Here is a 14219-nt window from a genome sequence, read left to right as displayed (position 1 = left end):
AGGTCTTTGTGTTGAATTCCTAGAAATATAGAAGTGTGTGAACTGAAACACTCATCTTCTTTGGTGTTTGCAAAAAAATAGATGTTGGCCAAAATCAAAGGGTCAATTCACTCAAATTAGAATTAAATTATTATTTCATTAACATCTTTATATGGAAGCCCTGAGAGGAAAAAAAAGCAACCTGTGAAAACTGGTGTTTTTAGAAATATTTTTATTGATCATCTGTGGAAACAGGTGAATTCTTTGTTTTTCTTGATAATTTTTGCTGTGTGATACTATAAAAAAATCATCGCTTTTCACAGATGAAAAAATAAACTTGAAAAAATGATCTTGGAAAAAAAATGCATCTGTTTTCAGTGATGGGGAAAACACATAAAAAAAAAAAACCCAAACCCATCTTGCTTGCCTCTCAGGGCTTCTGTAACTTATACTATTAATTTGATTGATTGATTTGATTATTTATTTTTATTTACTGCTACTCTAATATGATTTAGGTGATCGATATTTTAGTTGCAGTGCTCTCAAAGTTGAAAAAATGACACTATAAACATTTGGAACTCAAATAAATACTGAACAGTTTCAGTGAAGGTACACAGCAGCCTTATTTGGTCACTTATTTGGTCAACTGTTTGTATTTCCCAGATATTTACATTTGGCTATGCCTTTAAAAGGCTCCTTTTGCAGAGAATTTATGCAGAAATGAATTAATTTTGTGATGGAGATGAATGCTAAGAATGAAGGAGGGTGCTCTGAGAGCTGCTGAAACAATGCAGACAGACACTCTCTTCATAAATGCCATACAAAAAGAAAAAACCATCAAAGTATTTTGAGCATGGCTGTTTATTCTTGATGTCTGAGAACAGTAAAATAATCTCAGCTCAAAGGCCCATTTACAAGCTTTAACAGCTCATACAGCCTTCATTATTCTGCAATCTACTGGGTCAAGTGATGATAGTCATATTTGGGGAGAAGATTGCAACCCCTGATTTAGGAATAATTTCACATCTCCTGAAAATATTTGTGCTCAACACAGTTGGTTTACTGCTCACCTTGCTGCAGCTATGTAGAAGTGTACTTCAGGGTGTGTTAGTATACTGTGATGTCACTGGCAGGTTTAGTTACAGGTGCAGTAATGCAGGTTTGAAACTTCCATCCAAAAAGATTACAGTGAAATACTGCTTTTCAGCCTGCTGTTCAGATACACTATTGAAGCAAAATCACTGATATTAATGTAGTGTGCAAAATATATGATTTATATATGATGAGTAAAAAAAATCATAAAAAGTCATTGTGCAGTGTGTCTAACAAAATGTAATAAAAAAAATTATCGTATGCCTTAAAAAGTCATAGCAAAGTATGTCTAAAAAAAAATCTTTCAAACGTCATATGTCGTAAAAAAAAAAAAAAAAGACAGAATTGTATGTCAAAAAACAGAAGAAAACAAAAAACAACATTAAAAAGTGATAGTATAGTTAAAAAAAGTCAGTGTATGCACAGAACCTCTGATCTGATAACCCTTGATCTAAGATTTTATTTTCAAAATGCTCTAAAATGGTTAGCTTAGCCCCAGACCCCCCTGCAGAGCTTTGGGTTGTTAAATAGGTGATTTTAGCCCTGCGCTCTGAAATGTAGTAGAAGCTAATGTCACAAATGATTGGTTCATCTTAAGACAAAATGATCACACTGGCTCCTCATGTCTTGTTCTGTGCAGGTATCTCTGGACCAGTACCACACAGAGGAGGAGATCTACCAGATGTCTCTACAGAGAGAACCTCGCAAGCCAGCGGTGAGCAGCCATTTAATGTACACACTGAGATCCCATACTGGGCTGGTCTCATGTATCCCAAATTTGGCAGTGTTATATTACTCTGCTCCTGTCTTAGATGATAGATCACATCACGAATACAATACACAAATCTTTGTTTTTCCTCTCTCATGACATTTTGATCTGCTGTTGTAACCCTTGACTGCTGCTCTGTACAGCAGCTGTCTTTTCTTGTCCTTGGAAGATGACAGCGTCTGCTTCCTGGGGTTGATACTGATCTAACCCTCTTTGGTTTCTCACTGGTTGTAGCAGAACTCCAGCCCCGCCCCTGCGCCTGAACCCAAGCCCACCATGATCGATGACTGGGCTGTGTCGGTGAAGCCCAACGCTGACCCAACAATCATCAAAAAACACATAGAGAAGATGGTGGAGGTGAGTGTGTCAGCCTCTACACATTCTCGTCTCTCAGCGCTGATTGTAACCTGAGGGGCGCTGGAAGGCTGAGGGAAAAATATCTGTTGTTATCCTCTCCACAATCATCTTGCCATGAGTACTGCCAAGTGCTCTTGGCTTTCTGGCCAAATGGTTGGTAATCTTGTACCATAATAACCAAGGCTTGGAGGGTCATCTGAAAACCATGTAACACAAGCTTTGGTCCTGTTTTATGTTTTTATTTCTTGGCGTTGAAAGAATTAATAGATCTCTGTGAGAGATCCTTTTAAAAACAGTGGTTCAGTTTGTGTAATGCATGGATTCCTGTTGGGATTCTATGAAAGACCTGAGAAGCATAGTTCGTGGGCAAGTTTATCTCCTACATACAAGATATTATCTCCTACGTATGTAAGGTTATCATCTACGTAGGAGATGTCCTATAAAGGAGAACAACTTTTGGCCAACACACTGAAACTAACCTTCTCAACCCTCTAATTCACAGTCGGTCTTCAAGAACTTTGACTCAGATGGTGACGGCCACATCTCCAGGGACGAATTTGAAGCGATCAGGAACAACTTCCCATACCTCAGCAAGTTTGGAGAACTGGACAAAAACCAGTGAGCACTCGCAGATTTATTCACTGCTGTAAAAAGTTCACACATTGAACCAGCGTCACTTTTCTTTGCTTTCTCTCCCAGAGACGGGCAGATTAGCAGAGATGAGATGATAGACTACTTTATGAAAGCCAGCTCTCTGCTTAACTGCAAGATGGGCTTCATCCACACTTTCACTGAGGCCACCTACGTCAAGCCCACGTTCTGCGAGCACTGCGCCGGCTTTGTGAGTAAACACCTACTTCTCACTTGTAATCATGTTTTGAGCTTATGTGTTAGGGGCTGTTCATTACTTTTGAGGGGGTGGGTTGGGGGGGGTTTGGTAATTTTTCCAAGCACTGGAGAGGGATTGTTTTTTATTTTGGCTTAGGGGAAGGACATACAACTTTAAATGGTTGTATTTTGTATTTATTTCAAATACCATTTGAGCCTCAAAACCTGCTGGAAGGTTTAAACAGCATGTTCACTTTAAAAAGGGCTAAAATCACACCATTTATCATAGTCAGAAACTGTAAAAACTGAAATTATCATTGGCTTTTAAAATATCTGAAAATGTCATGTGCAACCAATCACTTTATTATTTTATAAAAATAAAAAAAAAATAAGCATTTGCACTAACCAGATCTTGTAAAAAACATTAAATTCTGCATTCCTGCATTCACAAAAGATATTTGGACCTTGGGAAGGGTTGATATAAGAATAATAAACGAAGTCCGAAACCAGCCATTCCTCCTCTGATAAATAAAGAACAGTCCCTTACTTCACTGTAACCGCCCTCAGTCCTAAAAATACAAAATACTTTGCAATACTTTTAAAAACTGTTTTCGATACAGAATCAGCTGTATGATATATAAACCCTTCAGGCTCCTGTGGAGGTCTTTAACAGATATCGATCTTTTTGTTGTTTGCTTTTGTGCTTTCAAATGCATAGATTTTTTCATTGACCCAATCAATAGCACGTGTCATAGTTTGTTAAAAAAAAAGGTCAAAGGTCAGCTGTGCTCACCCTGCCTTTCCACAGCCATGTAGCCGCATAGACTATCCGCACTTCATTATTTGTCTCAGCAGTCACTGGCGGCGCGTGATAGGCTCATCTCTCAGAGGTTCCTCCTGTCAGGTCAGGGCAATGCCAATTACTTTGAGCTACAGCCACGCGCTACTGAAGTTGCATTCTGGGAAATATGGGAGGAAGGTAATTGGGCGAGATGATAACCCTCCTCTGTGGCAGTGTTACATCTGTGTGTGCGTGTGTATGTGTGTGTGTCCTCTGGCCCTTAACATTCCCCAAAGTCCCCCAAGGATCTCTCTGTTATTTAGACACAGAGAGTGAGTCAGCACTCAGCTGTAATGAGAACAGGAACAGAGCCCTCATATTGAACTGCAGACAATGAAATGACATCCCATTCATTTGTCTATGCTGCATATGTAAAAAAAAAAAAAAAAAAAAAAAAAAAAAAGCTAGAGGAGAGGATGCTCAAAGAGAAGTATGCCATAGATTATATGTATAGACTTTGATTAACACTCAAAGGAGCACACATTTAGACACAGTCATTCTCCGGGGGAAGCTGGAGCATTTTCAAACCATCATGAGGGGAAACTCAGAATAGAGAGCATGGAAAGATAAGGACTCTGGCAGCATGCTTCTTCCTTTGAATATGTGTGTGTGGCAGAGGTAGATACACTAGCCACTTCCTCCTTTGCCTGCTTTGTGCTTCCCTCTTGGCTCCTGTGCAAAAACAATATTTTCCCGCAGTCCATTTTTCAGCTCTTGTCTCAAACACGGCGTACAAGCCAAGCTGGCCCTCCTGTAAACACTGCAGAGTTCACTCACCTCCAGTGTCGCACACGGATCGTCGTAATCTTACTCCGCTCTGCCTGCAACCCTAATTAATGGCACACAGATGAGTTTCACTAAACGCACGAAGCAAGGAGACACATCACAGGGTGTGAGATTTTTTGCATCTCGGGGGAGTACCGCAAGTTTGTAGCTGGAGGCTCAGAGCACCTTTATATGAGAGATTGCAGACAGCAATGCACAAGTCTCTTTGGGGCTTTTGACAGTTTAGCTTCGTAGAATCAGAGTAAGAAAAGCAAAAAAAAAAATCTCTTGTTTCGTCTTCTCAACCTGACTGAAAAATCGAGTATTTGAAAATGATCTCACTGGGGAAAATGGCTGTCTACTCAATCTATAATGAAGCAACAAAAGCAGGCATATTCACTGTTCCTTTATGTGATCACACACCTACAGATTCATTTCCTTTTATGTATTTGGTGCATTTCGGTTCACACTGGACTGGCAAAGAAACCTTCCATTAACATGTTTGGGTGACCTTATCCTGCTGCGTTCCAGATTTAGAGAGGGTCGTGCCAAAAACAAATTTGTTTGCAGTCTCTGTTACTTTAACCAAACACAATTTTTCTTCCTGTAATGCTCAAACCATTTAAGGACACAAACTGTATGAGACTTAATTAACAGCTGAAACATGCAGAACTTACATAGGTTGCTCACCTACAGATGATTACACCGTCTATTTGTCAGCAACATGCACACTAAGTCCTCAGTTTCCACAGTGGATCTGTTCAGTCCTGTTTGTGTTGTGCATGTATTGTGGAGGAGGGAGAGAGGAGTCTTCGAATTTCACAAGCTGCAATTTCTTCCTTTGTGTTAGCATGTTGCAGAGGTGAAAGGGATAACTTTTGGGAAATGTGTTTGCCAGGTAGCAGTTACCTTAGCATGAAAACTGGTAACGGGGGAAAATGTTATAAGAATTTGCCTCCCTGCACCTCTACAGGCTGTCCTCATGCATAGTTTGTACATATACCTACAAAAAGTAACACTGGTAAGAGCTGGTAATTCATGTATATCCAACATAATCGCGAGGACTGTTATCACGTGACCAATGCCCTGACGGGAGTAAAGAAGGAATAAGTATAAAGAGTGAAAGTCTGCTTCAGGAAACATGTTGAGGTATTGAATGGGTCAAACCCAGGACTTCACCCCAGGAGACGGAGCTCTGGAATGTGTGAAACCAAATGAACTACGATTTATTTTAAAGTACGTCTTCACCATGTTTCTTTTCCGAAACCTAACCTATGTGACTCAACTTGCCTTGTCCTAACTTGAGTAACCTTACATTAAATATGTCACGTGACAAACCCCAACTGTGTTTTTCTGTGTGACTCTATGTTAAGTACATAACATGACAACGCCATTCGTGGGACACTAATTCATTTGATATCATACCAACCCTTGTTTGAGATTTTGTTGACCTTGAAAAGCATAAACTGTATAGAATAATGGACGTAGCCACCATTATTAGTTTGTTGACTCCTATTTTGAAGCCTTGACTTGTGAAGCTTTTTGGCTGTCACCATCTTGGATTTTTGGAGCCAGAACCTGATGATTCCCAACCTTATATCTTTTCCATACCTTTGTGCTAACTTTGTGTTTAGTACGTAACTTTACATTAAGTACATACTGCGACAACGCCCAACCATATTTCTTTTCCTAAACATAACCTAAGTAGTGGGGCACTTATTTATTTGATATCATACCAACTGTTACTGTTGTTTGAGATTACATAGATCTCTAAAGCATAGACTGTATAAAATAATGGACATAGCTACTATGACATCACCTATTAGTTTGTTGACTCCTGCCTTGAAGCCTTGGGTTTGTCTTTTTGGCCATCTCCATCTTGGAGTTTTGGAGCCAGAAGTTACTCAAGGTGACCATATTTGGATGAATCTAAGTGGATGAGTTCTATAAAAATCCCCCCCCCCCCTCCCCCCCGTACAGTTGTAATGAAGGAGCTATTAATGTTATCTACAGCTATTTAGCTATAGAGAAACTGTTGTACCAGACTGTAAACATGTTTATTTCTGCTGTAAATTTGGGCATTTCGACATGGTGGTCTCTGGGGATTTACTCACTTTTGAAGCCAGCCTTAAGTGGTCATTCAGTTTAGGACACTTTCACATTGGCTTCATTTTTCAGCTGCAGAGGTCGCCACTTGGTCTAAAGCTCACTAATTAACATGTTATACCTCGTACAAAAAACAAGAACTTGTGGTTTTTACAGGAAATAAAGAACTATTTCTTGGCTGGGTGGAGTGACTTCCTGAAGTCCCTGCTGGTTACCAAACAACCTCACTGTGACAAGACTCAGCAAGATGTGTTAATTAGGGATGTTGGAGGTAATGGTAGGCAGTTTAATTGACCTTTGGACAGGCTAGCTGTCTCCCCCCTTCTTCAAATCTATATGCTAAGCTAAGCTGTAGTCTCATATTTAACAGATGAATAGATAAATGAACCCTAGCATATGCATTTATAACACCAGCAGGCATGACAGAAGGCATTTTCTGAAGATGCATATACAAGTGTGATAAATAATAATATTTTAAAGTACGGGATGAACAGACCTCTGATAGGGAAGAACAGTTATGAAGGATCAAACAAAACTGCCAAATATTATATCTACTGTAGATACTGTACATTTCAAAGTTTAACTTTGCTCATGTTGTGTTTTCCTAGTACTGTTAATGGTCAATATGTCAGTGTCCTGAGAGTCTGTTAACACATTTTAAATCACTTTAAAACACTGTGGTAGCCGAATGCCAAAAATGTCAACGTGAATTTAGAAAATGTCAAGAGGAATCTCTCCTCACTGTGTCTGTTTATCTGCACTCGCTGTACGCAGGAATAGAGTGACATGTGATTGGTGGCACTCTTAAAATGTGTTAGGAAAAGATAGAAGGCACTTTTTGTAGTGAAATAGCAAAACAAAAATTATTTACTTGAGAGGAAAAAAAAACCTTTTCCCTTCAGGGGAAACCGGTGTTGGTTGGCACACAGCTATGTTCTGGTCCTTTGAGGGTCACAGAAACAAAGATGTAACATCAGATTGTTTTCTTTCTTGGCCTGCACTCATTTAATAAAACATCTGAAAGTCACTAACATTTTTTGGTGACATTTCAGTTTTATAATATTGAAAGTAAAAAAGTGGTCTGTGAATGTATTCTTAAACTGTGTTAGAGATACTGGAAATGTGTTACTGTAATTAATAGAGAGCGGAATCAGCTACATTTTGATACAAGATTTGAAAGTCTTTGACGAGCGATTGTAGCTGACAGAATTTCGTCAATTTTAGATTAAAGAGATTAGAGAGATTAAAGCCAATGTTTACATAGCTAGTTGATTATTTTAAATAGTCAGTGGCGAAAATAATTAGTAATTCCTAGGGTTGGGAATCTCAAGGCACCTCACAATTTGATCTGATTACAATTCAGATTGCTACAATTCAATGATAAAATGATTATCGATGCATCCTGATACGTCTTGATGCATCAGCATTTTTTTTTATTTCTGTATTATTTATTTTCCTCACTGTGTGACTACTTGCTATTTTTAAAACATATCATAATATATTTGAAGTGATCCATAATGAAATAAACAGATTCATTTGCAGATTCAAAATGTATAGCTTTTTAACATTGTGCCAACCAACCCGGTGATGGGGCTGTGCATAAATGCAGAACATGACTTTTATTATAATGTACCTAATCTTAGAAAACATTTGTGTATGTTAAAACAGTTTTTTGTAGTAGAGGCTTTAACCTACATATTCTCACTCCGACCTTGTCACATGTCGACATTCGAGCAAGGCCTTTCCACATCGACATATGACGCACAAGGTAGCCTGGGTGAATTGGTTGTTGATGTCCTGGGACACCATGTCAACTTCATCCTGTTTACATGCATTGTTTGTGCATTTCTATTTTAACAGGAAATGTATAGGATGCGGTTGGGTTTCGGCAACAACAGCACCTGGTTGGGTTTAGGAAAAAAGAACAGGCGAAAAGAAGGCGAATACTGTGCTCCTGGGTGAAAGTTGGTGGTTGTTGGACCCATCCACTGTCACACCCGCCCACCTTACTTGGACTTCCGCCCCCTTAAGTTACATTGTTGTCCTGCCACGTTTCCCCGATGCCGCCGAGCACTGTTAAACAATAACACCAACCGGCCGCGTATCATGCCAATGTTAAAGTACGGCTTTTTTGGCGGTGTCTGACGCTGGAAGTCCCTGACCAGGCACTAGTATTCGACAACTACGAGAACGAGTAACCTTAACCTTTCATTTGCTGCTGGTTAGAATATTCTAACATAAATTATGTCAATGGAAGGTGAAAAGTGAAAAATAGGCCAACCAATCCCAGTCTCTCCCACTTTGAATTTGCTGCTAAAATAAGTAAACATACAAGATTACATGAATGGACCCACAGTTATTAAAGAGTAATTAAATGCATTCTGCTTGGAAGATTTTATTTTAAATGCAGTAACATCAAACATGTCAGCTCAAGTTTCATGCTCAGTCACAGTCTGCTGATTCAAAAGCTTGTAAGCACATAAGGAGACATTAGCAAAGGAATCCAAAAATATAAACATGAATACCTCTCAGAGTGCATTTTTGAAATTGAATGTGTAACTGCTGGCAGTAAAAGTGGCACATTTCCTCCACAATAAAAAGCAGGATTTGCAATTTTAGTGCCAAATCATTTCTAGATTTGTAGTACAGTTTTTTAAAAGCTTGCCGTAAAACCGTGAAGGAAATGTAGTGAGTTTGTGTGTCTCCAGCTCTTGTTTGTAGTGCATTGTGTTTTTCAGTCCACAGAGGCAGTAAAGGTCAGTCAGTGTAGGCAGAGCTGTGATGATAGTTGTGTTTAGATGTTCTGCTCGTAACTGACTTCTCTTTGTTGTAGAGCCTCTGGCTGTGTTCACCGTTTCCAACTGTGTGTGTCTTTGTTTGTGTGTATATGTGCAGCAACGAGTGTATACGTTTGCATGCATGAATGTGTGTGTGTGTGTGTGTGTGTGTGTGTGTGTGTGAAGAGGTCAGGATATTTTGTGCCTCCTCAGATGTGCCAGTGCAGTGTGTGATCTCCAGCTCGGCTCTTTCATGTCATTGTTCCCCCCACTGTCTGTGCGCTCCCTGTGTCCCGCTTGATCTCGTTCCCCCTCCGCCCCCTCTGTCCCGCCAACCTCCTCTCTCTCCTCCTTTCTTTACCTCCATCTCTCACTCTCTCCCTCTCTCTCTCTCAGCCTACATCCTTCTCTGTTCCATTATGCCCATTTTCTTCATTCGCCTTTTTCCTCCAGCCTTCACTCACCGCCTCAGTATCAATGGGGTATATCAGGATGTGAACTATATGGGTGTTTAAACATGTTTTAGACCATTGACTGCTAATTGTATGTACTATCTCTTTACTGCCACCCACTTCCTAAAGCATACGTTTTAGATAAATTTCCTTCCTTCCCTCGAGTTATTGGTTTCCATTATTTTCACTTCACTGTTCATCACAGCTTAGAGACTTGGTGGTTTCGACAAAAAGTCAAAGGCACAACATGTGAAGAGTGAATACTGTGTTTTAGTTATTTAAGAGCTGCATTTCATCAGCTAACACTGAATTGGAGGGACCCTGAACATACCTGCAATTTCCCGGTCCAACAGTCCCAGTTCACCACATTACACTGCAAATTTGAAGTCCTACTGATTTTAACAATGTAGCTAAATGAACAGAGGCTAATAGCTATGACATTATTCCAACATTTGACATGCCTAATAGTTGGCAATCACATTCGTAGCTAATGGGCTAAAAACTACTACAATCCTTCAAGCTAGTGTGTCAAAACTAGCAATCATACTTAAAGTGCTATTATCACGCTGTGAAAATTCTCTGTCCTGTATTTAAAACCTTACTAACTGCAAGTACAAGCATGTTAGTAGTATCGGCAAAATATACTTTAAGTATTAAAAGTAAAAGTAGTCATTTTGCAGTAGAACATTCCCTGTGGTGTTTTACTGATATGTGATGTTTATCTGCTACATTCTGTGCAGCAGTAATATTGCATTGTGCTGCTATAGATGATTAGGCTGAGCTAATTTTAAAGGTATACTATGCAGGATATTCCTAAAAAACAAACCTCTCAATCATCACTTATGACCCACTAGAAGTGTATGGCAGTGTATTTATCTGCAGAGACACCTTCTGCCTGATTTTTCTTCTATTTTTGCTATGTTTGGGATGTTTCTGGGCACAGCTTGCAGGTGAGGTAAGGACTTTATAAAAAGGTGCCAGACCATAGGAATCTCGCATCCTAAAGGAAACTAAGAAAAACGCAAATATAGTGAACACCAAGTGGACAAAGGTTGCTCAAAAACGATAGTGAAACTGGGGTTAGCTTTCACTTTATTTCTGGCAACGACAATAAGCTTTCTGAATTATTAATAATACATATGAGCATTGCGGCAGTAGGCCACCGTCCACAGTCAGCTTTTCACAGTGTTGGAAACCAGCCCTGTTTTCAGCTTTGTAATGATGCATTGTCACACTAACCTAAGAGGGTTTTTGAAGAGTTTATTTAGCCTAAGAAGTTGGAGAATTTTCTCAACATATTTATCACAAACATTCAACATACACACATGTGGAGACACATGGTTTCTCACTGGACAGCAGGGGGATGAAAAACTGTAGAATTGTAGCACAAGAAACCTATAACAGAATGCCAATTCAAAGCTAATTCATATTTTTCTGTTCATTGCTAGCATTCTGATTATTCTACTAGCTACGTTTATTATTCTCTGCAGTTTTGCTTTGTTGCTAACAAAAATTAAATTTTCATACCTTATGACCACATTAAAGAAAATTAAATACTCTCCACCAGATTCCTAAATATCATTTCCAGTATATGCTTACAGCTACAAAATATTTGGATTTTTGAAAGTACACTTGCTAAAAATGTATAAAGCATTTAAAAAGCGGAGCATTTCAATTCTTATAAGAGTGGATCTTGAACATCTACTTTCTGTCAGCTCAGATCTCTGTAATTGCTGCATCACTCTGATGAAATGAAAACACGTCTTAATTAACACCCACCCCTGCTGCCCTTTAATTTCTCTCTTTCTCTCTGCAGATATGGGGCTTCTACAAGCAAGGCTACAAGTGTAAAGGTAAGAGAGCAATGCACTCAGACTCAACCCTGTGTCTGTTGCACAGATGTGTGTGCTCCACGCAGAAGGACGAAGCCTTAAAAGAATTAACGATTCTTTTTTTGATGCCATTGAATCCCAGCCATCGTTCACAAACACATGCACACACACTGTAGACAAAGATCTGTAGAGTTGAAGTGCTGAGTAAATGTAATCAACACAGACAAATAAAACACACTGTTTTAATGTATGTTTATACACACAAAGCTCCCTTTGCTAACCATTGGATAAGCTCCATCAGCTGAGACCACGCTACACATAATACACTATTATTTGCCCTTTAAAGGTTCCCAGTAGACCAGTGTTTGAAGAAGCTGCTTCATTTCACAAATGTACATACACACAGGCAGCCTCATCCTCATTAGCCTTAAAAACACACGCGCACTCAAACAGCTTGCCTCTACTCCCTCTATGGGTGTGCCGCTGGTGGTCTGTGCTGACGCTAAAAATTAAGTAGTGATAATCTGCAGACGTTCAGCGCACTAAATAACCTACGCTGCATATGTTTCCACACAGATGTCAAGCAAAAACTTTGGAAACGATGCCAAATGTAAAATGCAAATTATGCAAGTTTCCATCTGCTGGAGTGTTTGGAGAAGTGATTGATTACAGCTCTGCTTTATGAATGGGAGAGGTTTGAGTGGGCAGTTATTTTATGGGCAGGATTTCATTGTTTTGTCAATTGGTCAACAAATTAGTTTCAATTGGTGTTTAAACCACAAGGCTGTGTGTGTGTGTGTGTGTCTGTGTGTGTGTTTGTGTTGAGCCTTCTGCATGCATTGGTTTCTACATTTTTGGAAAAAGTGAAATATTACTGTATCAAGTCCAAGAATAATCTGAGAAAGTAGACCTACATGTATGAATGCATGTATGTATGTATGTGTGTCATGTATTCATGTTCTCCTTGTCCTTTTTTTGAAAAACAAGCGTTTCAATTACCAACTCTCTCTTATCCATTCTTATTCTTAGCATTAACTGCTTTCCCATTCATTCAGGTTCATCTCAGGTTGACGCTTATTAAAAAGCTTGCAAGTTACCATCAAACATATGAGTTGCATAGCAACTAGAGTAATTAAGGCTCCTTGGGGCCTTTGAGGTCTTGTGGTCTAACAGTGCTCACCCTGTGCCTTGTGTTTAGGAGAAGAAGATTCTTATTCTATCACTGCTTAACTTCTTAATTACCATGACATGTTCTACTTAAATCAAGTGTTTGTTTTTTTATGCCTCCACACCGGTGACAGCCATGGTCAGACACATTATGTTTTCTGGTTGTCCATTGATCCTGTTCTCATGAAAGCGATAGCTCAAGAATGCCTAAAGGGAATTTCTTCAAATTTGGCACAAACGTCCACTTGGACTCAATACTAAAGTGATATGTGAATTTCGGTGATCATAGGTCAAACGTCAAAGTGACTGTGACCTCGCCTGCCTCATTTTTGTGAATGCAATATCTTAAGAATGCCTGAAGGGAATTTCCTGAAATTTGGCACAAACATCCATGTGAACTTTACAACAAACTTACTAGATATTGGTCGTCAAAGGTCAAGGTCACTGTGACCTCATCTGTCTGTCACATTCTTCTGCATGTGATATGTCAAGAACTCCTTGAGGGATTTTGTTTTTTCAAATTTGGCAACAACAACCAGTTGGACTCAACGATTAATTGACGAGATATTGGTTATCAAAGGTCAATCACTGTGACCTTGCTACAGCTCATTCTTGTGAATGCAATCTTTCAAGAAGACCTTAAGGGAATTACCTCAAATTTGGCACAAATGTCCTCTTTGACTTAAGAGTGAACTGATTAGTGGTTAAAGGTCAAGGTCACTGTGACCTCACAAAACGTGTTGGCCATAACTTGAGAATACATACACTAATTTGGACAAAATTTCATGCAAATGTTTAGCAGGATAAAATAATGAAGTGATGACAGTGTATTTCCAAAAAGTCAACCGTGACATCATAATGTATTGAGAAAAAAAACCACTTTCTGGCCATTATTATAACTGAGGGACAGATGTAGAGCCATTTGGTCAGATACTGAATTAGTGACACAAATCTTGGGTGTCTACCTAGAAACTGTGCTGATTGTATGATCTTCTGTGTTGCCAGGGGGAGGATGTGTGTGAAGCATCCATGTTTTCCCAGACATGGATATAAACTGTTGACTGTTTCGCAGAGGTGAACAGCCATGAGATAGTAATTCTAGTTTCTCTGTAATTTTAGCTTTTCTGGTGCAACTCAGTTATTAAAAGACAGACACTCTTACATGATTGCTGCTGTCGAGACAAAAGGAGTAAAAAAAATGGCAGGAATGTGAAAAGAGATTAAACACCCATACCCCCAAACACTGTACTTTCC

The 14219-nt window shown here is 39.2% G+C and overlaps 1 protein-coding gene across 2 annotated transcripts in view; it reads left to right on the top strand.

Annotated features, from left to right (window-relative positions):
• Positions 1-14219, top strand: part of LOC125883513 (RAS guanyl-releasing protein 2-like) — a 53494-nt gene that overhangs the window by 30668 nt on the left and 8607 nt on the right. Inside the window, exons 10-14 of one of the 2 annotated variants that reach the window (XM_049567830.1) lie at positions 1712-1786; positions 2078-2197; positions 2700-2815; positions 2897-3038; positions 11783-11819. In XM_049567830.1, coding sequence (XP_049423787.1) covers positions 1712-1786; positions 2078-2197; positions 2700-2815; positions 2897-3038; positions 11783-11819 — 490 coding nt within the window. Of the gene's footprint in view, positions 1-1711; positions 1787-2074; positions 2198-2699; positions 2816-2896; positions 3039-11782; positions 11820-14219 lie in introns of both variants that reach the window. The other variant, XM_049567829.1, reaches the window with a different exon arrangement.

This window comes from Epinephelus fuscoguttatus, linkage group LG23 (assembly GCF_011397635.1).
Source record: "Epinephelus fuscoguttatus linkage group LG23, E.fuscoguttatus.final_Chr_v1".
Classification (NCBI taxonomy): Eukaryota; Metazoa; Chordata; class Actinopteri; order Perciformes; family Serranidae; genus Epinephelus; species Epinephelus fuscoguttatus.
This window is presented reverse-complemented; position numbering and strand designations above follow the sequence as displayed.